We start from the raw sequence: 24,397 nt of genomic DNA on the forward strand, positions 1-24,397 counted from the left end.
TTGAGCAAGCGATAAGAATGGTAAGTTACGGTGGCTAAATTACTTCATTAGAGCCGTCGGCTAGTTTAAGGCAAACACCTGCGCTCCAACCACAGGAGCTGTTCCTTTCGCCCAATCAACAGCTGATTATGGTTTTATTAATTTAATTTATTCATAAATTATCTCTCCCCATGCCGACCACCGACCACCAAGGCTTTTGATTGTTTCTCCCGCCCGGGCGAATCGGGATCCTGCATGTCGCGGCGGCCAATCCGTTTCAAAGCCGGGATAACCGTTAAAACTTTCTTCCGAAACTCACAGATTCCACCGCCAGTGCCTCCGTTTTATGCTTCTATTTTATCCCAGCGGCCTGCATTATCGCACCGTGGCCGATGACTTCTGTTGATCGCGCACACTACTACCTTGGGTGAGGTGAACGAAAACTTTTGCGCGGCGCGGAAAATGCGAAGCAAATTGGTGGCGTTGCCCGGCGGTGCGTGAGATGATGTACAAAAGTTGGGGTCCGCGTATCGTAGTTTTGGGGCGCGGCGACAATTAAATAATGAGCAAAGTTGTGGCGAACGCGAAATTGGTATGCGCAAAGTGGAAGCAAAACTTTGGCAGTTTAATGCAAAAAAAAGAAACAACGGACAGCGGTAAGTTAGAGCGATGTAAAGTGTATTAACAGGAGCTTACGGAGCATCACAATTTAATTCACTTTCGCCCGAAGGTAGGTCCCAGGAGCTGTTTAAAGCAACCTAAAGAGGCGTATGATAAAGTCATTCAAGCTCCCGAGGCCGAGGTCTTATATTGATTTCGGTAAAACAGAGGTATCACATAACAACAGCATTTACCCGGCGAGGACTGCACATCCTAACAATGGAAAACCGTTCCTTTAAAACCCCTAATTCTGTGCCATAAATTGCACAAAATTGCCGCTTGTCATGGTGTGCCACTTACCACCGGCAGCAGCGGGCTTCAAATAAGAACTCATTTACGGACGTTTAGCCACCCGCGTGGTGAAGTAAAGACAAACGACAAGGGATTATGCTGTGGAGATGTGCAAGTGGTGAACTTAAACAGAACGCTTAAGAAACTCGGTTTTTGCCATGGAACTAGCGAACAGGATACGCTTCGATCCTGCCTGCCTGCTGCTGCTGCCTGCCCGCCGTGAGCGACGTTCGAGGGTCGACGTTTCAGCAAGACACATCACCAAGACTCGGTGTGGTGCTCCGGTCTTTGTGTTCCTAGGTGTTCCATTCAGCAGCAAAAACACATCAAAGAAAACATACCTTCGTTTCCCGAGACCCGGAGACCCGGGTACACCGGCTCAAAGGATAATATGCAGTTGTGTGGCGGAACATGCAAAATACTTACAACCCCATTTTCCCCGCATCCGAAGGTGGACAATGTTTTTCTGCCTTGTCTCGTTCGCCCGCTGCCCGGTTCTTAGCCGTATTTATGACCACAACTGATGCAAATACGGACCCCCACCCCTTTCCGGGTACAGATTGTATGACCTCAACAACAATCGAACAGCGGCGAGACGGCTCCACAGGACGTCGGTCGTCCGACGACCGACGACGGATTACCCTCGCTCGGAACCGACGTCCGGTTCAGAGGGAGGGGAAAAAATTCAGTTACCTGACCGAAAGGTCGAACCCAGGTTACGTGACCCCTGCCGCCCGGTGCACCCGATCCAGCAGGTGCCAGCTGATAGATTATTTTAAGCTACCAAAGTGGCAGTGGCCGATGAGATCGATCCGGTGCGAAGAGGTGGCCATTTCGGGTGGAAATTCAATCTACTTGAATGGTTTGAAGTTTCCCGTTCGAAGACAGCATCATTCTAAAACCCGGACCGGACAAAAGGGGATTTCTTTTCCCATTCACAAGACCCTCACACGTTTTTTGGAGCAAATTGTAGAAAAGCGTGTTGTTAGGGCAGAAAACAACACCGAAGGACCTTCGACCCCAGAAGGCACGAGGAGTGTGTAAAATTGAACAAACAGAACCAAACGGCGGCCACTCATTTCGGGCCGCACTGGCGAACGAAAGATTTATACTTCGCCAAACCCCGAGGCGGCGCCCTCCCTCCCCCGGACAAAAGCTCCCGTAACATGACCAATGGATTTATCGGTTGTTTAGCACCGAGTGACAGAGCGGGGAACCGTACCTGGAACTAAAAACTACCGACGGAAGTCGGAAGGCACAACAACGGCCCCCCGGGGGGTTCGTGCCAACGGTCCCGGTGGTAGCAAACGGACAAGTAAACGGATTGCGGAGATTCAAGCCGAAAAGGTTACGCCCAGACCGAAAGAGCGGTCACCGGCTGATGACTCGCAGGACGGATGACCACGATGGCGACGTTTGAGAGCCGTCGGGACGGCCGCAACAATGGGTTCCCGGGGCTAGGCCCGTTCTTTACTTCCTCCATAAATTGTTTTTTGTTTATGTTTCACTCAACTCGAAAGGGAATGCCGTCAGCGAAACAGGAAACATTTCGGAGCGATCTCGGAGCCCAACTGACTGACGGTCCGGTCCGGTTTGCACACAGAGACGTGAAAAAGTGTTTGCACTTCTCCGACCGCTCCAGGTTGCCCATTAGGGAGCAAATCCTGAGTTAAACGGAGAACCTGCGATTTGAATGGAAAGCGGGCAGAATTATCCGAAACTTCGGGCGTAGTAATTTAATGGCAAATATTTTCTTTACTCTACAATAAGCAGCATTAAAGCGCTGTCAGCATGTTGAGTATTGCCAGATCGATAGAATCGCCAAACAAAGCCTTCCTTCCCGGTCCCGGACTAAGTATCTCCCGTTCAGGCTCCCCGCCAGAGAAGAGGATGCTTCACGGCGATGGACCGTGACACGCAACAAATCAAATTAATTATCATTTTCCTCATTTTTCCACCACGCGGGCACGTTAATGCTGATCAATCGCCTGCCGATAAATCAGCCCGAGCGTTTGTGGGCAGAAGATTCGCTTATTAGTTGGATGTGTTACAAATCATTTGGATAGCACGTGGGCAGCAGTGGGCTAATTACATTTTAATGTTATTAAACATGATAGCTTCTGCGAGCCAATAAGGGCCGCAATATTGTTAATACAAAACACTAGTTTAGTGCTCTCGAACCGTGACTTCAAAGCCACCGATAAGCCACTAAAAGCTAACGTGACTTTGTTGATATAGTTTCGAAGCAGAAGGTAAACATATCGGCAACAGGAGATCCACGTTGGCCTCGACGGTGTCTGGATATCAATTAACGTAAACATCATCTGCTGAGAGATTTTTCATCAGCCCCAGGTAGCTCCAAAGATATCTCATCTTGTTGCCCATCTCGGGGCGAGGCAAGCTCTACTTCTGGCGGTCCTGGCACCACCCTGGAAAGGTACCAGGAGGAACCTCGAAGGTCGACGGTTCTGAAATGGGTGTAATTTGGTACGATTTCATCTAGCTGCCGGGAAGATTGTGTAGCACCACTTTAAAGTTACGGCGTCAATACGTTCTCGGTTCTCTCGGGTGGTTACTTTCAAGCGACGGTACACCGAGAGCAACGGTTCTGGTACGTCGTTTCCGAGCGGATCGAACCCCCCCTCGGATGGCGACGACGCGGGAAAGCGACCGGTCCTTTGCATCCAAACCTGGCGAAAGGAAATCAATTTATCATCCCCGTCGGTCGGCGTAGGTAGCGCCGTAGAAAGCGGGCTGGCCGGCGACCGTTAGCTACGGTGAAGTGGCTGCCACTCTTTGGCAGGCTAGAGTGCTCTACGAAACCGCTTCCATGTTCCGTTCGTACCGATCAATCGATTGTGATGATACAGCACATGCACGGTGGAGGTCTTCAACGCACACACGCCACGGACGGGTCACGCCCGTGCACCATTTTCGGCAAATGAATCGGTGGCGGCGTATAAAAGTAAGCTTCATGGAAAGAAGCAGAACGTACGAATCGCCCCGAATGGTAAATAAATAAGCAGCTCTGGGAACTTTTCGCTGAGAGTGTACCTAATTTGTTGGACAACGACACTCAAAGCACGCTGGAACCGTCAAGGTACCAAGACAAATCGGACCCTCCTCCAAGCAACACCGGCCAGCATAAACTGGTGGTGCCAGCTCATAACCCCTCTCTACGGATGGAAGTGCCTCTCGGTGGGTAGAACCAGGGTTTAAGGGATTGCCAAACTCAAGCACCGTTACGGTTTGCCTTGAAAACTTTTCAATCAGACCACACTTATCGACCGCACCAAGCAGGAGGGTTTTCTTAAGATCGCTATCATTATCATTTTACTCACTTCAAGCGTTAACATCCACGTGCCCCCTTGTGGAGGGAGCGATACCGGGGCCGAAGGGTGCACTCCACCATCTTCGGAATGATTTATTAGCCGCCGGTGCCGGGCCGAAGGAGGACCGTGAAGAAAAGTTGAGCAAATGATGAGACGCGGCTCCGGCCGCGGAGGATTGATGAAGTTTTGATAAGCCGTGCTCTCGAAAACGGTCTGGCTAGTATTACGGGTACGGCGGTTATAAGCGGGCCCGAGAGCAAAAAGTCGATAAGTGGCCGAGAAGGCTCCCTTTGGCTGGTACATAATTAGATGTTTCGGTATGTACAGTTCCGGCACAAGCCAACCCCCGGCCTGGCATCAAGACAATTTTACGATCGATTGAACAATCGATTTTGAGCCTCTCGGAACCGGTTCCGGAGTGGTCCGAGATCGGCCCGAGTTGGAGGGCACTTTTGTAAATGGAACGGAAAACGGGGCAGTCCAATTATCGGATGATGTGAAACCATTTAAGCAACGTTGCTGTTTATCGGCAACCAGGGGCTTTACCAAAGGCAACAACAGGAAAGCCTGTTGCCGGATCGGGATGATGGTATTCTCTCTCGAGCGGACGACAACCGGATGGATGGCTAATTACTTTTTACAACGTTCAATATTTAAACGCCGAATCCCGTTGAGCCGCGATGCCTGCCGAATGCAATTAGTATCGATTATTTCTTTAGCGAGCAAACGGATGTTCTTTAAGTTTACCGAATGAAACTGAGTTAAAGTTTATGGGAATAACTAACCGCCGGAAGAATGTTTAATGGATTATTGTTGTTCGTGTCGGTTCGCATGAACCACCATGCGTCTCCATGATTGAGGTCGAATTACAGTAGAAGGTTTGAAAACAGTATTATTAGTTCTGTTTCATTCAATTGTGATTGCGTGATAACAATTTACTTGGTTCGAAAACGGTGATTAAATTACCAAGCACACGTACCCACTAATAACAGTTGTTTAAATAATGTAATTTAATTTAAAAATGTTATTGCTTTTGGTCCTTTGGTATGGTTAGCGATAGAGAAAAGCTTTAAAACCCGACATTTTGTGTCATACCGGTTGCTGGCAAAACGTTTATAAAGCTTGCATCTTGCAGCCCCTTTCCGATAGCACTCAGATGGGAAAAGCCAATAATCTAATATCGGTCCCTTCTATATTATTAATGCGCTTAGCGCAAGAGCCCTCACCGGCAGGCGAGGCTTTGAAGTCCTCTTCCTGCACACCGAGGGTTGTAGTTGCGCCTGTGCGCCTGTGAGGGCTGACTTAAAATAATTACTTTACCTGCTTCACCTAATGTTACCGGGGACAGAGCCTGGGACGTTTAATGGGTTATGAGACTGCTAGGAGAATGGATCCTGCAACCTACATTCTGTCGTGTGGAGTGGTTTAAATTTTATTTATGAAATAAATTAACAATTTTAGTATTTCAGAAGGCAGTTTGACGAGACAATGCTCAAGGATGCAATCCGCGAGCAATGGGGGCTCAAATATGGAAATTCAAGTTCGGGACCATCGCACGGTTGCACCGAAGTGGAACTGTTATGACTAAAAAGTTGCTTCATCATGAAAACCTCTAAATCCTATTACCGAAAATTTCCCCCCAAGCCGAGTGGCCGTCGGTACCTCCAGCTGCGATGCGTAAAAAAGTCAATTTCCATCATCCATCCATCAAGCGGCGCGATCGATGGGACTTGCGTCAGTCCCACGGCCCACGGGGCCCGGTGAGAATACCATTTGCGTCCCCCCACGGGGCGGGTACACCGATGCGATCTTCCTATTTTTATGTGACGGATCCAACGAAGGCTCTCGTCTTCGGTGGAGCACAATGCGCGAGAGAGCCCCAGGCAAGCACTGGCCACCGGCTGCGGGGCGCAATCAACGTAATGACACCGACGGCCACACGCAGGGCGCCAAACGGCCCGCATCCTGTGGGCCGCGCGTTGATGTGTTTCGTGTTGGTGTGTCGCACCGACCGCTGTGACCGTGCAGTCCGAAGACTTGTGAATATGACGAAGTATTTTATGTCCTCCATCCGCCCTTCGCGACAATCTTCTGATCCGTCCCCGCTGACAGGATGAAAACTCGCCGAGGCAACTTTTCACTGGACCTCGGGTCAGTCGGACGGTCGGATGGGTCGCGTCGGGTGCTGTTGTGGGTAAATTAATTGAACCATAAAATTAAACATAATGATTGCCACCGCGCGCCATGGGTGAGTTCCAAGTCATGATGGCAGCAGCAGCGAGTCCGTTTTATTTTCTTCTTCGCTCTGTGCACTGGTGGTCTTGAGCAAAAGTTTCGGTCTTTCTACCGTCATCATTTTGGATCTGGTGGCTAACCGGCGTTGTGAAGTTGAAGTCGCCCGGCCGTAATTGGCCACTGATAGTGCGCCCGTGTCCGCCCCTGTGTATGGCTGTATGCGCAACGGAAAAATTAAATTTCCATTCCGAGTGCAACTCGGGCTGTGGCAGGATGGTCCGACGGATGCTTGTGGCTGTTGGCCTCAATTGCAGGCATGGACGAGTTTTAAACGGGTGCCACCAATTAAATTACCACGGTGTCCAGACACCGACCGGCTGGTGCTGCTTCTGTTGCTTGCTGCTTGCTGCTGGCAAATAATCTATCAACCAGTGGACATGAAATGAGTGCCATGAACGAACAGCATCAAGGATGGTTTATCGTTGGCACGAAAATAAAACGCTTAAAGCAACGATTTGCTGGCAAACTTTGGTGCAAACTACGCAGCAAGTCATGACAGCAAAGACTTTTTAACATTGCTTTGGCATTACGGCAAACTTTTGACACATCGATCAAGGGAGATCCACAACCAAACAATATTTGATGCTGGCAAAATTGAAAAATTATTTACGTTACATTTAAACAACCCTGAAATACGTGAATTTAAGTATTATTTCTGTAATATCCCATCACCGCAGCTTAGTGTTTCTGAAATACAAGTTTTAACCACGGGCAAAGTACACCGCGGCAAAACTGTGCAGCTGTTACTGAGATTAAAACAGAAAAGAATGTCAAAAGCGCTGCAACGTGCGCCCCGATGAAAATAGTTTCACTTTGGACTCAGCCGTAGCAGCGCATCGTAAGGTCAAGGCACGTGATTTTGCTGAAATTGTTTTCCACCCTCCGAGGCGCATGTGTTGCACTCCCTGCTGCACGTTGACCGTGGCCAGGACATTTGAAGCGAAATTTCACTCATAAATTTCCCTCAACTACGATGGCTAAAATGCTTACATAAACAGCAAACAAAATGGAAAATAAAAGAACAAGCGAAGGCACCATGGGCGAGATGGTGCGCGTGGCTGGGCCCGTGGGTAACTTTTCTTGTGGATACTGTGTGCGCCGCGCCCCACCGTCTGGCCGTATTGCTTCATCAAGTAAACTCTTCCTATTTTTTTGTGGGACGGCCATTGCTTCCGGTGCACTTTTTGGCAAGGTCCGCTTTGCTTCCGTCCCGTGGTCCGTTGGTGAGGTTTATCAGTAGTTAACTTAAACACTAATGGGACCGCTTTACCGGGGCGCGATTACTGGCTCCAACCCACCAGGCGTGCCCAGTGGTCGGTAAACAAATTTACACACACACACACACCAAGTAATTTGTTTGTCCCGCACGGTAATACCGCTAAGTGAGCTCATTTGCATGATCATTTACGGTGTTTATTTTATTAATTATGCATCAAACAGGGCAAGGCTAAATGGGGCCCACCCAAAGATTATGCAAATAATCGTGTACTAGGCTGATGATCTCCACCACTTTTAATTTCCCCCCGGGGTGACCGACCAGCAGGTCCCAACATTACGGGCGCTGACTGTACGCAATCAGTGGCACGAATTACATCGAGTCAATGCTTAGCCTAATTATCACGCAGCATCAGCCGGACAGGGTTGGAAAACCCACAAATTATTATGATGATGTTTCGCGGAGCATTAAATGTGTGCATCCGTGTTTGAGCCGCGACCTCCGAATTGTAGCCAGCAGCAAAATCAATCTCCGCGCGTGATATTAAATCATATTTTCGGTTCGGTGGTCGCGCCATTTCGGTGTAACTAGGTTACGAACCTGAACGTAGAGGTTTGCTAGCGAAACGATGGCTCGAATTGCTTTTAGAACATGAACCTCACGTATGCGACAGCGATACGAGGGTACACCATTACTTTGCATTATCATCAAAAGGATTACAAACAGGAAAATGGAGATCCGATTAAGTCCGGGCTGGCCATGCTAACGAAGATGGAATAATTACTTAATTTGTTTTATTTGAATTTGAAAGCACAGCAAACTGCTTGCAGCACAACAATGGCCACGGCCCGAAGGAAAGTGTACATTGTTAGTCATCAGACCGCCTGGTGTCCCTCTCCTATCGTTGGCCAACTTCAACGTGTTGCAACAGCATTCGAAACGGGTCTTCTCAATCCATCATGTGAACGTGGCTTCCGTGTTGGTCGAAAGACACGAAAACGGACGGTGCCGGGTCCGGTGGTCTCGACTCTAAACGATTTTCAGTGCAGTCCAACCCGCCTCGGGACCCTGCTCCGGGACGGTTCTCGCTTCAATCCGGTCCGTGTTTCCGAACCGAAGACCAAACCATATTTCATCACTCACGCGATAAGAGCGATACGCCGGACCGAACCGGACGAAGTTGGGAACTCCCATGGAAGCTGAATGATAAATTGACCACTTGAATGAATTATAAATTATTTATCTGCCAATTCCAGCGAAAGTTCCTCTCCCTCTCCCGTCGCCAGAGGTCGGCGTTTGGGAGGAAAAATGGGGAGAAATAGTTTATAGCAGTTCGTAATAAATTCATCATGCTTCGTGGAACGACGTTTGGGCAGGGACTGCATCACCAGACGATACACTGTGTGCGCTCTGATCCGCTTGCCCTGATGCCCCGACCCGGTGCGACATGTCAAAATTCTGTCATCAACTGACAGCAATGGTGTTCTCTGCTCGTGTCATGTCAGCTGTTGCGGTGATGAACACAATTGTTCGCCGCCAAGGTACGCAGTAGGCAGTTAAGATGTAATGCGAAACACGGGTTGAAAAATTCATCATAAAACCGCAATGTATCGCACAATGGTACGAGCACATAAGGGGAGTGTAATTGGGCTTTGAGCTTGTTCGTCAAACAGTTTCAAACAACCCATCGTCCTTTATCCATCTTTTAAACACGGTCAAACAAAGCCGAGACGGCACCGCGATGAGTACAGTGAGCCCTCTCAGCATCTACTAATCATGTCACGTTTCAGATAACAATCAAACCACTCGTCCTGTCGATGCTGCTAGACGACGGCCATGCTGACCAGGCGCCTCCACCAGCGAGCAGTGAAAGTCATCGTGGTCCGAATAGAGGACGGACTATCACGATCCGCCTGAGCCCGAGGCATGGATAAGATGTTTTGCATACCGCATAGCTTCCATCGCTTGGAAACCCGTTGCTAAACCATCAAACAATCCCCTCCATCCGGACAATGCAGTAAACAATCTCTCGTGTACAGCTGGGAAAATATCGTGTTAGTATCGTGAAGTTCCTGCATCGCGGCAGGACTACGCCGCGGGTGCGCCATATATGAATTCAATCTGCACGAATGTCGCTTTAAGTAAGGGCAAAGGGACCGCAAAAAACCGCAGACCGTGATGATAGCACGTGCGGTCGCGTCTTGAAATCTCGTGCTTCACCAATTGTGAAAATAAATCTCACGACGGACAGCGCTGCACGTCTTCGCGCAAGTGGATCTGATGAACGACCGCCGCTGTAAAGCGGCGGGCACCACTGCAGAGGGAGCGTAATTTATTTAAATTTGCTTATTTCATTTGCACCTCGCACTGCTCCGGGGCCGTGAGATGGCATAAATCATGTGATCGTTCCCAACTCTTGTGAAATGTATGAAAAAATCCCTCTAACACGGCGGCATTCATTAAGGCAAGTCTGAGGCTGTGCAGACTGGGCAAGCAAAAAGTCATCGACCGCGCATCGCGCACTACACTAACGAGGCGGGATCTCCTAACTATCGGATTTTATGTGGCGCTCCCGCGTATGGTAGTGCATAAATTGTGGTACAGAGACCAACTGCGAAAATGGGGTTAAGTAAACTTCGCCAACTTCGCCGTAAAGCGTAGTCACATGACGATCCCCTGACGGGCAGCAAATTGTACATGCTCTGTGGACTGTGTTAAACCGGTAAAACTATTGCTGCTGAAAATGAAACAAAAATATCCCCGTGGAAAATGTATCATCATCATCATTTCCATTTTGCCAGCTGCGGGGTTATGTTTCGGCGGATTTACTTTTATTTCTGCATGCAATTCCCCCAGCAAACTCTCTGACGGTGTAAAGCTTTCGCCTTCTGACAACCCCGATTTCGGAGCGATGGTGATACTGAACTCAGTTTTCATTTCAACTTTACGCCTTACGCCATGTGAATCACTCTTAGGGCACGAGTTTAATTAATATCACCGAAGTTGGTAACTGAAACTGTTTTTCCACAAAATATTGGTATCGTCCAACGTTTGTGGTTGATTCAATTAATGCTGTGTTTCGATGCGAAATGAGCATGGAAGTTCGCCTACTGTTTTACACAATAAAGAGCAACGGAGATGATCGAAAATTTTGCACGCCTCGCGTGTCAGATCAGGGCCGCTCATCAATTTCCAACACGTTTTTTTTTGCGATTGGAAAATATGTTGAATAATTATACAATATCTTGTGCGTGCAACACATAATGATTGGCAAGTGGAAGTGATGTTTAAGCGATAATACCACCGCATGTTGGCATCATTTATCCATCACAGTGTCATAAATCATGTGCCTGCCTTCGCTCCGCAACATCAGACTAATCGTACCCCGATCGATCGATGATCGATTACATAGTCAACCATTTGCATAATCGGATAATGGATATTTAATTCAGATTCGACACACCGGCCATGATTAGAATAGCAGCTGGCTGCCGATGGGCTGGAGTTAAAATTTAAATCAAAACAATTCAATTATAAGCAAAAGAGCAAAAAAAAAAGAAACCCCAACATCGGGCCATCCTTGGTAGCAAACTAATCAAATCGAGAATACCCAATAATTGGCGGTTTGGGTTGGTGGAAAATTAAATTTTCCCTCCGCCACAGCCAGCCAGGCCAGCCAGGAGTGACTGCCGGTCGACTATTAGTCGGCAGGTTGCATCGAACTGCCGCCGAAGGGAGCCGTTAGGGTTAGTTCCAGGAATGTGCATATTGCAATTTGTGAAATGATATTTGCCAGCCGGCCAGGTGTGTAAATGCGAACGGAAATAATATTAGTGATGAGTTTTGGATCAGGCATCGGAATCCGACTGTGTACATTGGATGGATAGTGCTCCAAGATGGAGCACCACTTGGACCCAGAATCCATACCATAACATCGGGATGTGTGGTCAGTGGTCCTGGCAAGGGGTGGTGTTTGGCAGACTCTCGAGCGTACGTCGCATTACATGGTGCATCCGGCGTGTGCCGTTTCCGGTCGGGGAAAGCCGAGAGGCGCAAAAAGGACCGTTCGATGAGCCCTTTTGTTTATACGGCCCAAGCGAAACTCGATTACTATGCAAATGTCCGGAAGGGCTTTCGACGTTATGTGTTACTCTTGTCTCGTTGTAGCCCCGTGAGGTCCTCTCCCTCCAGTAGGTCCGGTCCAAAAATGGTACGAATATGTCGCTTCGGCTGACGGCTGACCCGATTTAGCCAATTGGAAGGAAAATCAGGCCGACAAATCGGCGCAAGCATAAGCGCTGGGTAATAATTTGATTTTCCGACCGAATCAACCCGACCGGAGACCGCCGACCGGGGCCCCGAGCTCTGTTGTCGATAATTGTTGTGCTTTCGATTCGTTTTTTTTTTCAACCGAAACTCTACCCCGGAGCTGCCGTGGCGGCAAGAGTAATTAAGTTTACCGGCTCGGGCGGCTTAAAGCATGTTGAAACTAATTATCACACCCCGCGTACGGGCCGCGGGCCGGGACAGGCGGACATAAAATTTAAATAAACAACTGCTGTTCATTCAAGCTCATTATGCTCGACACGCACTGCGACAAACCCGGGCCCGAGGGCACACTTGTTTGAATGTGGAGTGAAGAAGCTTGTGCCACCTGGAGGCGGCCAGTTCGAATGCTAATTTACACTGGCAACAGCTGAAGGTTAATACTTATTTTTCGGTTTTAATCATGTGAAAATCTGTCAACACGGTGGAGAGGAGCATTCGGTGGAAGCTGGGTAAATAGCCTGCCGAACGTCATTATCGATCGACCGACCGACCGATGATTTCGGTCGGACCATATTTTTCAGCCCTTCTGCGAGATGAACAAACACAGAGGCCACTTCACAGTGGCCCTTTCGGTAGATCTCGACTTGATGGACGGTCATGCTGATGACGAAACGCACATATTTCCAATATTGACTTCCGTGGCGAGCGTATGGCACATGACAAAGGCAAACACTACTGGTACCGTCCTCACAATGTGGACACTATATTTTAAATATGTTTGCCTCAACAGTCTTTGGAAACTAAGAAAATCATTTTCAGAACCGTTTTTCGAATCCCGAACGAGCCAGTGTGCATATCGCGAACAGACAGCGGGATAAAGTTTATGGAATTTATTCAGTTTCCGGGATTTGTGTAACCAATTTACTGCTCCCCTTGGTACGGGGGTTGCGGCGGATTGAGGCAGGATAAAATGGGAAAATTCGATGAAAAAACCGACGGAAATACTGGCGTAAGTGATACACTTTTTTCGCTAGCTAGCAGGATTAAACTGCTATCGATATCCGCTTCTTATTAATCCCGATCCAGAGCGCAGTGTCGTCTGAGCAAAAAACAACCCGCAACTGGCGGCCGATTTTACAGTTTTATTGATAAACGTGCCCTGTAACACAATCCTCGCAATACAGAGAGTTCGGTGCGCGATGCTTCCGTTGGGAAATTAATATTTTTTTCCCCTTAGGCTTTGCTCTCGGCGCAACTATTTAACTTGATATTTTATGCCCAAAAAAACTCGCTCTTATTAGTAACCCAAAGCCCAGTTTTTCACGTTTCACAAAACTTTCTCGCAGTAACAACTCCCGCTCACGTTTCGGTCGTCCTCCGTTCGACCGTTTCGTACAGGGACTGCAGAATTCCATTATCCCTACGGTGTCCGGCGGCCGGCAGTAATCCGGGGCGGGCGGACCGTTGCGCCACCAGCATACGCTTGATAAGCTGCGACAGGTTGTCCCGGTACAGGGCGAGGTCACTGGCGGCTCGGCTACCGGATGATCGCGTTGCCCTGGTCACCGGAGCGCAGGTCGAACGGGTGGTGGCCGCGCGACTAAACCCAGCCAGCACCGACAGCAGAAGCGCGAGACAAATTATTCCATACCGTAAGAACTTCATCTCCAGATAAGCGCACCGGTGGTACCTTCGGAATCGTTGGCCCGGACCTGACTGAAAAGCTCGGACGTGTTTCTCCACCGAACCGTACCACGGGCACGGTTGACTCGTTTTTATAGCAAACACATGACAGCGGCCAACCCAGCCAGTGTGATGCAACGGCCGTCATTTGAGAGCGTTGCAGCAACGGACACAGCAGCTGCCTCCACAGAGAAAGGTCACGGCGCGCCAGGGACCAGCAGAACGCCAGAACTTCAACAACGCCCGGCGCAAACAAGACACTGGATACCTGGCGCGACATTGTTCACAATCGATTCGGCTACCGAGGTGCTCGTTACGTGTGCCGTTTACAAGAAGAACACTAAAAAATAATCACACAATTACCGAAGGGCACACAATAGCTGACTCCGTGACTGTCGATGGCGTCGAGCAGCAACAACTACTAATTACCAATCAGCCTGGCATTTCACGCTATCCGCGGCGGGTGGCTATCGTTTTCGGAGAATCTTACCCGGCACTTCTTTTCCGAAACGGGACACTTTTCCTTGACAGGAGCGCCCTCCCTCCTCTTGGATGCCTGTTTTGCATGACAACAGTCATTAAATTACGGGACTTTGCGTTACGTTGCCGTGGCGAACTACTACTGTAATGGCACTTTGTAACGCCGCTAACAATAGAATGGTGGCCGTTTTCCTGCCACACCACCAGAGCAGAGGGTGGCCACACCACGGGCCGGTAATGTATAATTTAAAGCGTGCGAACGAAAAACGGTGTCAGCGAACAAATCACGCACATCCGGGGTGTGTTCCGCCGTTGGCACTTTCTTTAGGGCCAAAGAAAAAAATGGCAAAGAAGGATTCTTATTCATTAAACCCGTAACTGCTCCCCCCCGGGGAGGGGATCGTTAATCACCACGACGATCTACGGTCGAAGCCAAGCGGAAGCGGACACGCGAACAACTTCGCACCGGTCGGTTGATTGATGAAAGATTGCGAAGGTACCGGCTACCGAAATTGGGCATAAAACATTCAGCTGACAGCAATTAGAAAAATTCCTAATTAGAAATTGATTACTTCATCGGAGGCGTCAAATCGCACACGTTAGAAGGGAGAATTAATGTGATTCAAAGGGTTTCAAAGACACTGTATGATTAATGGCCGAACCGGGCCTACTGGAAGGCTCCCTATTTGCGTTTCCGAAACCTCAATTCAGGTGACTTTACCGGCGCGCCCCGGAACCTCATGCAGAACTGATGGAATGTGGTACGGCTCCTAATTATACCATTGCCGGCCAAACCGCTGGCGAGATATGCGGGAACGGCGTTGCTTTTGATTAAATTAAATTACCAAAACCACCAAATCGCAGCCTCCTCAGCCGGAGACCGGAATCGGCGCGAATGTCGGCGGCGGCGTGGTGCAGTGAAATGTAAAATTTAATCATTATTATTTCAGGCTCCGGCGAGCATTAAATTCATTCGACACCACAACCTGGCACCGGTGAATTCCCTCTGCACGGACGTCAATAAGGACGGTGTTTTTCGGGAATGTAAATGTGGCCGAATTTTCCCTACCTAGGCCACCAAATCATAACACGTTTTTCTTGACCTCCCTTTTCCGGCCCATATCACAGGCATTGGCGGCAATGTTTTGTGACCGGGGGGTTCGAGTGTTCCGGAACTCTGCGGGATACATTCCGGGATCGCGAGTCACTAATGCGAACGGTTTGTGGCTACAATTAGCTACTCCACACATTCCGCTACACACAACACTGAAGTGTAGCAAACTTTACCGGCCCCCACATTTACTGACCACATATTATTGAAACGGATGCACTTCATTTATATGGCAGTGCCGGTGAACCGGGCCCGTTTCCGGTTTTCAACTACACAGCAAAGCCGCGCCGCGACTCATTTCACCGGGCGGTGCTGGTGGTGTTAAGTTATTTTCTCGGCAACGCCGCTCTGCAGCGATGTGGGTAATTTTATGTCGGTTTGGATCATTCGTTACTGCCACTCAACTTCATCATAAACTCATTATTCCGAAGCGGAACTCTGCTGATTCCTGGGCACCGTACCGTACAGTGCGCGCGGTGCTACGTGCGGAAGATAATTTGTTTCCATTAGTGAAGCAAATCGTGGCAAATTAGTGCAGTAATCTCTGATGAGTTTACTAAATGTTGCGCTCGGTAGTGCATTTGTTGTAGGAAATGGTTCAACATAGTTTAATAAAGTGAGCCCACGATTTGAGGGAATTGAAAGAAACTACCATTAACCGGGTGAAGCTATTATTTTGGAACGAAAGTTTTAACTTCATACTGGCCACACGGCATCCGCAGCGCATCTTCACCGGTCGCCCTTGCGCAAAATTTCGTTCCGATTCTAAACCAAATAAGTTTTACTCTACCCCGTTCCGCACTTTATTTTTATGCTTTCGGCCAAAGTGTAGTCGGAAGCAGTTGCGGAAGCTTTACGTTTTAAAAAGGCATAAAATATAGCACGATTCTATTTCCCCGCCCGGTTCCTTCCATTCACCAACATTCTTCGGTCGTTCAAGACACGAGAACCAGAGCGCGGCGGCGCTCATGCTCATGTTTAAATTCATGAAACAACCTACACCTTGCTGCAAGCTGCAAGCTCACCGGAGCTCACATCCTCTCGCTCGCTGCGTTTCTGGCCATGGCCAGTTTAGTTGTGCGACTAAATCCTGGCCTGCATCAGGTCCTGGCTTCGAAGAAGAAACCCGGCCGCAGCAAGGATGAGAAGTGCAGGAGCGTAAAATAGCGTATAATGCAAACATAACTTGAAACGCCGATGAAACGGTGACGAACCGGGAACCGGGATCTGGGGCCGGGACGGAGCGAAACTGTTGCCTACCGGAGCCACCCCGCCAAAATCAAGTACCGCCACAAACGGTTTTATTCAAATTCAAGCTAGACAAGTTTTTTTGCATAAATTTCCACTTGCTTCGCGGGGGAATTGGTCACAGTTTCTTTTAAATTATTATGAGTAATAAAAGCGGAAGGCCGTCTGTGTTGTGAGCCCCGCGGTTCCAATATGGGTGCCTAGGAAACGGAAAGGTTCCGCCTGCGCGCGTCTTTGCGCTTTCCTCCGAGCGACCTTCTGCTGGGGCTGCGGTGGGGAATAATTTACCTTCGGCAGAGACGGTAAATAAATAGACATTACCATTTACAGTCATCGTATGACACATTTTAATGCAAAAAAGGTTGCATAAAACGAAAATATGTGTGCGCAACTCGTTGGGCAATTATCGTAATTTAACGATTGTCTACCCCTGTGGCTGCGGTAAAGTCTCGAGAACCAGTTCCCTAGCCATTCCCGCCATTATCAGCAGGGCAACAAAGGGAACCCATGGTACGTGACCCGTCGCGAGGACCGGGAAATGAATTTTCATTAGACCATTTTTCCGTAAAAAATCCGGTTTTAAATTTCATAAGCCGAACCCTGCCGGGAAAGTATTTCCATCTGGGAAACACAAAACTGGAAATAAGTGAGAGAAAATAGAATCAATTTCTACGGTCCTCATGGGCATTTTCCTCCCTTTATTTTAGAAATCCTTTATTTATACTCTCTGCTCCCGAATTTTCACCAACTCGATTCCCGCCCTGGCTAGAGCGGTGCTGGCAGTTTGGCGAAGCGTGAAAAAAGCTTTCAGTTTGAAAAATAAATTTGCTGAATTTATCTTTCGCATGGAACTGGCAAACCCGTGCCGCCGATATGGGATTCCGCGCAACCAACCGATCGGGCGGGCACTGGAAAATATACGATGCATGAGGATTGAACATCCCTCGCGAAAGGTCGGTCACGATAGCCCATACATTCGGGGAAACGTGAGAATCCGTGGCACGATAGCACTTTATCGGAGTAGCAGATAAAATTGATTTTTTCAGTTAATTAGTTAATAATTTTCGAATACAATGTTAGAACACAGAATCTTCCATCTAATGATTATGGAAATGGTCCACAAAACCATCGTTTAACCCCGTTGCGATCCAATAATTGACGTTGAAAAAGGCTTCCAATCAATCATTCCGTTTGCCGTCCGGAAACTTTCCCGGAGCCATTCGTGTCATTTTAAAAGCTACTTAAATTCGTTGACGAATGTTGATCTCTCTACCACGTGGTCCTCCTAAGCTGTTGGACATCAATCAAACTAGGTCCATAAAGAACCGTCGGCCTATCGGTAATTACCCAGACGCGTGCGGTAGGTTGTCGTCGGGTCGTAGACCATCGCTCCGTCGCACCAGGTCGGAGCAAGTGTCCTCGTTCGAACCGGGGCGCCACCATTCGATTGACTAATAAATCTTTCTTTACGAGTTTATCATCACTATGAATGGGTCCCGATGGCGTACATTTCGGGGCTTTCAATCGACGTTCCCGGTGGTCTCCGCTTTCGTTCTCCGGTCCCCGATTCATCTTTAGAAATGGCCACTGAAATAACTGAAACCACTCAGATGTCAGGCATCGCTTCTGGTGGAAGCGATTAAAGCTTGATGTCTTCGCAAACGGTTTACCCTTTCGGTGCCCCAGATAAGCCCTACTGCCCTATTCGCCGTCAAATCAGAGCGCTACCGGAAGGAGCAACTTCAATCTCGAAGTTTTGCAATGGTCATAACGAGGCCAGACAAGGCAACCGTGTCCTAGATATTGAGGAACCGCTCTTCACTTCGCGCCCTCGAGACCGGAGCCTCGGTGCTATTGTATTGAAAGGGATTGATTCGAAGCATGCGACACACACAGAAGCCTTGCCAGTATTCTCTGCTTTCGGAAGACTGGCACGAAGGGTAGAAAAACTAATTCAATCGTTTTTACTTCATTTTGTTGCGCTTCATCTCCGAATTGGGGTCGTCGGGCACAATTTCGGGTGCCATTCCTTTCACAAAAAACTCATTTACATAAGATCACAGTTCCCCACGGATTATGACTGTATACTTTCGCCTGTTTTTATTAGAAAATGCAGTACTCACATCCATGGGGTAAGTGCATTGATTGTGATGCGGTATTTCGCTTATTCCCGCGTTTCTTGCGTTAAGACCGGGTCATAAAATAAATTCATAGGGCTGTGGCGTTCTATGCTTTTTGGTGGTTATCGAAGACAAATCTGGGGCACGCTGTTCACGGCGCCGAATATTGCCAATGGTTTGCGAATTATTATTTCAACAATTGAATCGGAAACAGACAACTCTTTGTTTGGTGAGCATTCCGCAATAACATGGTCCCAGTCCTCATGCATGTTTCATCGCTACCAGCGCGCACGACTTGTTTCTGTACAGCAAAATCGATGGTGAGAAAATCAATTCTTCGACGTCTGTGTCAGCCGTTCGGGAAGTTATCCTCCGCCAGTAGGACACATTGTAAAAGTTTCTCCGATAAGGACCGAGTACAAGCGGTGGCAATAAATTGCTTCGCTTTCACTGAAATCGTAATGAAAACCTAATAAAATATGTAAAACCCACACCCGACCAGAGGCCCGATTCCGCCGAAGGTTCATGACAGTGATCGGATGGGTGATGTACGCGATGTTGAAAGGGGATGCTGAATCAACTCGTTGAGGGTGATAAATTTTGCGCAACGGAAGACTAGTGGCGCTATCAATTCACAATTGCACAGTGGCCCCGGAAGGGGAACATACATTTGTTGAGTGAATAGTACTGAATATGTTTCTATATTTGTAGTGATTTTTCCAACAATGATTACACAAGTATAATTCTTATTTTACGTGTTTACGTGACACGTGTTTTTGCTGGCCCAAATTTGATCGTAATACAAACCACTGCCAAATGTGCTTGAATCCGCAGCGCAATAAACACGATTTTGTACACCAAACATTTGCCATCTGCTCGAATATAACTCAGATGTTGTAGAACAGATTTCCTATCGCCGCGACGGGGTTGGATGTTAACATTCGCAAAGCGGCCGGAAACTTTGACCCAGCGATGTCCCCACCGAATGGCGCTCCACCTTGAAGGGAATGGGTGCCCAAATAGGAGCGCACCCCGGAAAAAGGTCGCGTACATATTTCATGCGAGTTTTCGTTTGAATGAAATTGCAATAAATATTGAGCTCCGAGCTGTCCGTTTAGTCCGCGGCCCGGACGATCAGAATTCGACACCGGTAACACACGGCGCATCGGGATCCGGCGGCCGTTTCGAACAGAAATGCTGCCAGAATAGCAATCAAACTGAGCACTGGGCAAATCAATGGTTCTGAGATTCCAACAGAAACATAAACACCATCATCAGAAGCCAGACCGTGGTCATTTTGCTGTAGTCTATGCTTTCCATTCACTGAAAGGACTTCGAAACTTGAGCATTGAATGTGATAGATTAGAAACAAAAACAAAATGGATCCCGTTCAGTGTTCATTTCTTGCAGATCCATAAATGTCACCGACTTTCGAGCAGTTTTAAAACATGAATTACATTCTGCCCATAAACTGCAGATAAGCAACAAGTCCGAACGCCGGCGGCTACTGCGATGAGCGCGGTAGACAACAAGAGAAAGAGATTAAATCGCAACTCAGCACAATTGCGATCCGCCCCTGAAACCAATATTGGTGTTGAAAAGTTGCTGCTGCCGTCCGTCCGTCTGTGGTGTCCGTGCGGAAGGACTTGAAAAGAACTAGTCCCGAACCGGTCGCACCTTCAGCAACGCGTGTGAAAACTTTTCGTCTCACCACAAGCGGGCGGAAAGGCCACCGGCCCGATATTGGAGCCTAACAAGGCGATGCAATTTACCGTTCCGAACATGGCTCCGATTGGGCTCAAGAAGCGCAGCCGCCTCGTTCAGTTCATTTTTGGAATGTTGCTTCTGCTGCCATCGGAAACCCATCGCCGGACCGACTTTGTCAATGGACCGATGGCTACGGTAACGGATCTGCCCGTATCGATGAACGAGTGGCAGAACGTCGGAACCATGGTGGTGGTTGCCATGGGAACATCATTGAAGCCCGAAGGAAACCGATGTATGGTTCGCCTCCAATTAACAGTGTATCCCGCCGAGGGCCACCGTACTGCCTCGGAGTGCGTCTATAATCAATCTGCAGAAGCCATCGGAGCGCTCTCAGAATCACTGGTGATCGGGACGCCGTGCCCTGGGTCCGGTCAAGGATGGTGCTCCAATGACGCAGATCGAGCCAGCCCATCGAACCATGGCGCACCGTTTCCGGTTGGTGAAAACTCATTCCATGATAATGATGCAAGACGGCTTCTCGGAAGTAAGGGCAGCTACTATAAGTTACATTCAGCTCGCAGAGTGCTGCTTCGTTCGATTGTGGCCCGTAGACAGCGGCACCAGAAGCTCAATGTCTCTGCCGATTATTGGGTGGCAGTTCCAGGAAGTCCCGGCTCGCACCGACCAGGAGTCTGTTCTGACTTGACCGGACTGCTACATTTAATTTATGCTCAATTACGACCACCCAACCCGGCCCCTGGCCAGAATGGTGTTACGTGTTTTGATAACTTGGCCACGGTTCGCCCGCAACCGGGAAAAGCCCGACGTCAACGGTGGATTTCAAACTGGAAACAGCTACTTCCTTTGTCAGCTGGACACCGGCAACCCACAGAACTGGGAGTACCATTTCAGCGGAACGCGCTCCGAGGCACTCTGCTGCGAAGCGAAAACTTGGACGGACAGGAAAATTCTTCTCAAACACCAGGTACGCCACCACAAACCCTTCTGGGCTTCTCTTCCGGTCCGTTCTGAGGAATTATTTTCTTTGTTCCAGCTCAAGGCGTTCTGTGGCAACGGAACACGACAAATGAAACGTCGTCGTCGTCGGAAATGAGTGAAGGTAAGGCGACCACCACCGTGAGAGGGTAGTGCGTGTTGAATGACGTCACAATCTGTCATTTGCAGAGTATCGAAATCAGAGGTGCGACGCAACGGTCAGCGCGCGGATCGTTGGTGGCCGGAATGCGCGGTTCGGAGACGCCCAGTTCGTGGTGTCGTTGCGGAACCTGCCGCACGAGCAGCGCTACGGTTTCGGATCGGGTCTGTTCTGCGGTGGCTCACTGATTAACACCCGCCTGGTGCTGACCGCAGCCCATTGCCTCGCCGCGAGGAAACCCGCCGACGTGGGCGTTGTGGCCGGCGTGCTGAACCGCTACGATCGATCGGCCCAGCGGATGCAGTTCCGCCAGGTGCGCAGCGTGCTGCTGCACCCGGACTGGAATCCGCAAACCTTTCGGGCCGATATTGGTTTGGTGGCCGTCCGAAGTCCGTTCGTGTTTGTGGTCGCGGTGAAAAATATCCGTGCCATTGGGTTGCCCTCGGCCGAACCACAAGAAGGCCAACGCTGCACCATCTACGGCTGGGGCCGAACGGAAGACGCCAATAAGCGGTCCGGGGCGGTCTGCCTGCAGAAGGCGGATGTGACCGTGCTGGAGCTGGACCGCTGTAACCGGTCCGTTAGCCCGCTCATAACCGTTCCGGAGGGCGCACTTTGCGCCGGCAGTTTCGATGGGCTCGTTGACTCTTGCCAAGGCGATTCGGGTGGGCCCCTGGTGTGCAATACGGTGGTCACCGGCATCGTCAGCTTCGGGTGGCACTGCGGGTGGCGCCATTTTCCCGGCGTGTACACCGACGTGTTCCGGTACCGCCAGTGGCTTGAGGAGTCCAGTGCGACGGACCCGAAAACATGGTTCGCGGACGCCACAAGGCTCCAGGCTCCGTGGCACACCGGTTGGGTGGCCACCGGTGGTGCATTAATCATCTGTTTCGCCCACTCGGAGACGTTCCGTGCCAATCATCTTTAGAAAGGCCAATTCGGCTACCGTGGCTCGTGTCTAAGAAATAGAAATAAAGAAGCTTTCGCATGAAGACATGAACTTGGAGCTCCGGACACCTCGACCGGACCGGACTGCGGAAGACTCATAATTGCATTCGGTGCAGCAGCAATTTTCTTGCCGACCGACAAGTGGACAATTCTGTTTAATTAGTTTTAGTTTTGAGCGGTCATGACAGTGGCTCCAGGGGCCGGCGAAGTTCATTCGGAGTCCTGGGGTAGAGAACGATAAGTGACCGTAACGTGGTCGGTAGTGGACTGTGGCCGGGCACCCAAAGAAACCGGGAAACCTCATCTGGCCCAGACGGTGGTGCCCGTTGGCGCACAGAATGTTGTTGCCTTTATTATTGTTGTAAACATGTTTCAGCGGTTTAGCACCTACCGGACAATGGCGCTGCCGCCTGAACGATGAAGTTAGCCTCCGGCAAGCGTAAAGCGAAGTAGATAACTCTTCGGTCTGGGGGGTGTGTGGTTCCGTCCACATTCTCGAGGGCTGTGGGCGTTGGGCCCGGATCTGCCACTTCAGACTAACTCGCAAAAAGCTTAACCAATGGATGGCGGATGGCGTTTTGATCATGCATATTTTATTCGCAGCCACCATCGGCGCTGCGCCTCTCGGTAACGTCGTTACGCCAACGATGACGATGATCGTGGGCAACGATTTGTGCCCTGTGGATGGCGGCACACGGCCGCCGCCGCCGGTGGATTCCACCAACCCTCGTGCGTTGGGCATTTTAAATTTCGTTTTCGCTGGCAACGCGCGGTTTGGTCCCGTCTGGTTCCGTTGCATCGTTCGCAGGGGCCCCGCGGACTAGCCGAAAGCATGCCCGGCAGTTAATAATTTATGCTAAAAATACTTTCTCATCAACATTCGGGTCCTTCAGGCGGCCGGATGGATGTGGTACGCGGAGCCTTAAAGCTCCGGGCCGGTCGGACTTCACCAACCCATGGCCGTGATTAGCCCGTAGCCTGCGTGGACGGTAGCGACGTCGATGACAGAAAGCGCTTTGGGAAAATTAAATCCCATCCACACCGAACCACCGGGAGGGGGACAAGGTCTGGCACGAGCGGGGGGGAAAAACCTGTTGGCAGTCGGATGGAAAATTCTTTAGAATTTTCATCCCTCTTGAGACCGTCTGACCCTACGCGGCGGGATGCGCGGCGGTTCGCTGGAGACTTTCAGCACGGCACGGCACGTCTGGTGGTGTTTGAAGCCTGTCAGATGGTCCCGGCCGTCGGAAGGGCTGATAATCACGAGCTTGAGGTTGCGTGCGCCGGGACCACGGCCACCAACACACCAACACACACACACGCGCGCTCGTTGCCAGCCATCGTTTTCTTACGGAGGATCACGAAATTCAAAAAGCTGACGGTGGATGGCTTCGTCCCACATTAAAATGACTGCGCCACAGATTCCTTTTGATGATAGGGGGGTTTTGGGCAAATTTTGTTCCATTCAGCGCTCCGCGCAAATGGACTCCGAGAGCTGGGATCCACCCCGTTGCCAGGCTCCGGCTTGGGTTCCAGGAACTTGCGGATCTGTGATGGACGGGTTCGAAGCGCGATCGTCAAGGAAACTTCGGTCGGGCCTAGAGCCAGATGTTTCGATAGGATTCGGGGCCGGAAAAATTCCCTCCGATGCACGTTATGGCAACGTTGCCAACGCATGACCTTTCCGGGTCAGCTAGGATACTATTTGATGTCAATTGTGGGCAGTTAGGGAAGGTTTCTCGGTCACGCCCCGATGCACCGCAGTTACAGTCAATAAATATTGTCTCTTAAACTCAATTTCAGCAACAAAAACGGTGCGGCTTTCGGTAAAGGATTCGGCGAGCTTATTCTGTGAACCCGTGCGCGGTGTGGTCTCAAGCTGATAGCTTGGGCCACTTCCGC

The 24,397-nt window shown here is 49.6% G+C and overlaps 1 protein-coding gene across 1 annotated transcript; it reads left to right on the plus strand.

Annotated features, from left to right (window-relative positions):
• The first annotated feature begins 21,501 nt into the window (after positions 1-21,501).
• On the plus strand, positions 21,502-22,475 carry LOC128267146 (trypsin-3-like). The gene is made up of 2 exons (XM_053003935.1): positions 21,502-21,511; positions 21,577-22,475. Exons 1-2 carry the CDS (start codon positions 21,502-21,504, stop codon positions 22,473-22,475), a joined length of 909 nt encoding a protein of 302 aa, XP_052859895.1.
• Positions 22,476-24,397: the final 1,922 nt, after the last annotated feature.

Source organism: Anopheles cruzii, chromosome 2 (assembly GCF_943734635.1).
Source record: "Anopheles cruzii chromosome 2, idAnoCruzAS_RS32_06, whole genome shotgun sequence".
Taxonomy (NCBI): Eukaryota; Metazoa; Arthropoda; class Insecta; order Diptera; family Culicidae; genus Anopheles; species Anopheles cruzii.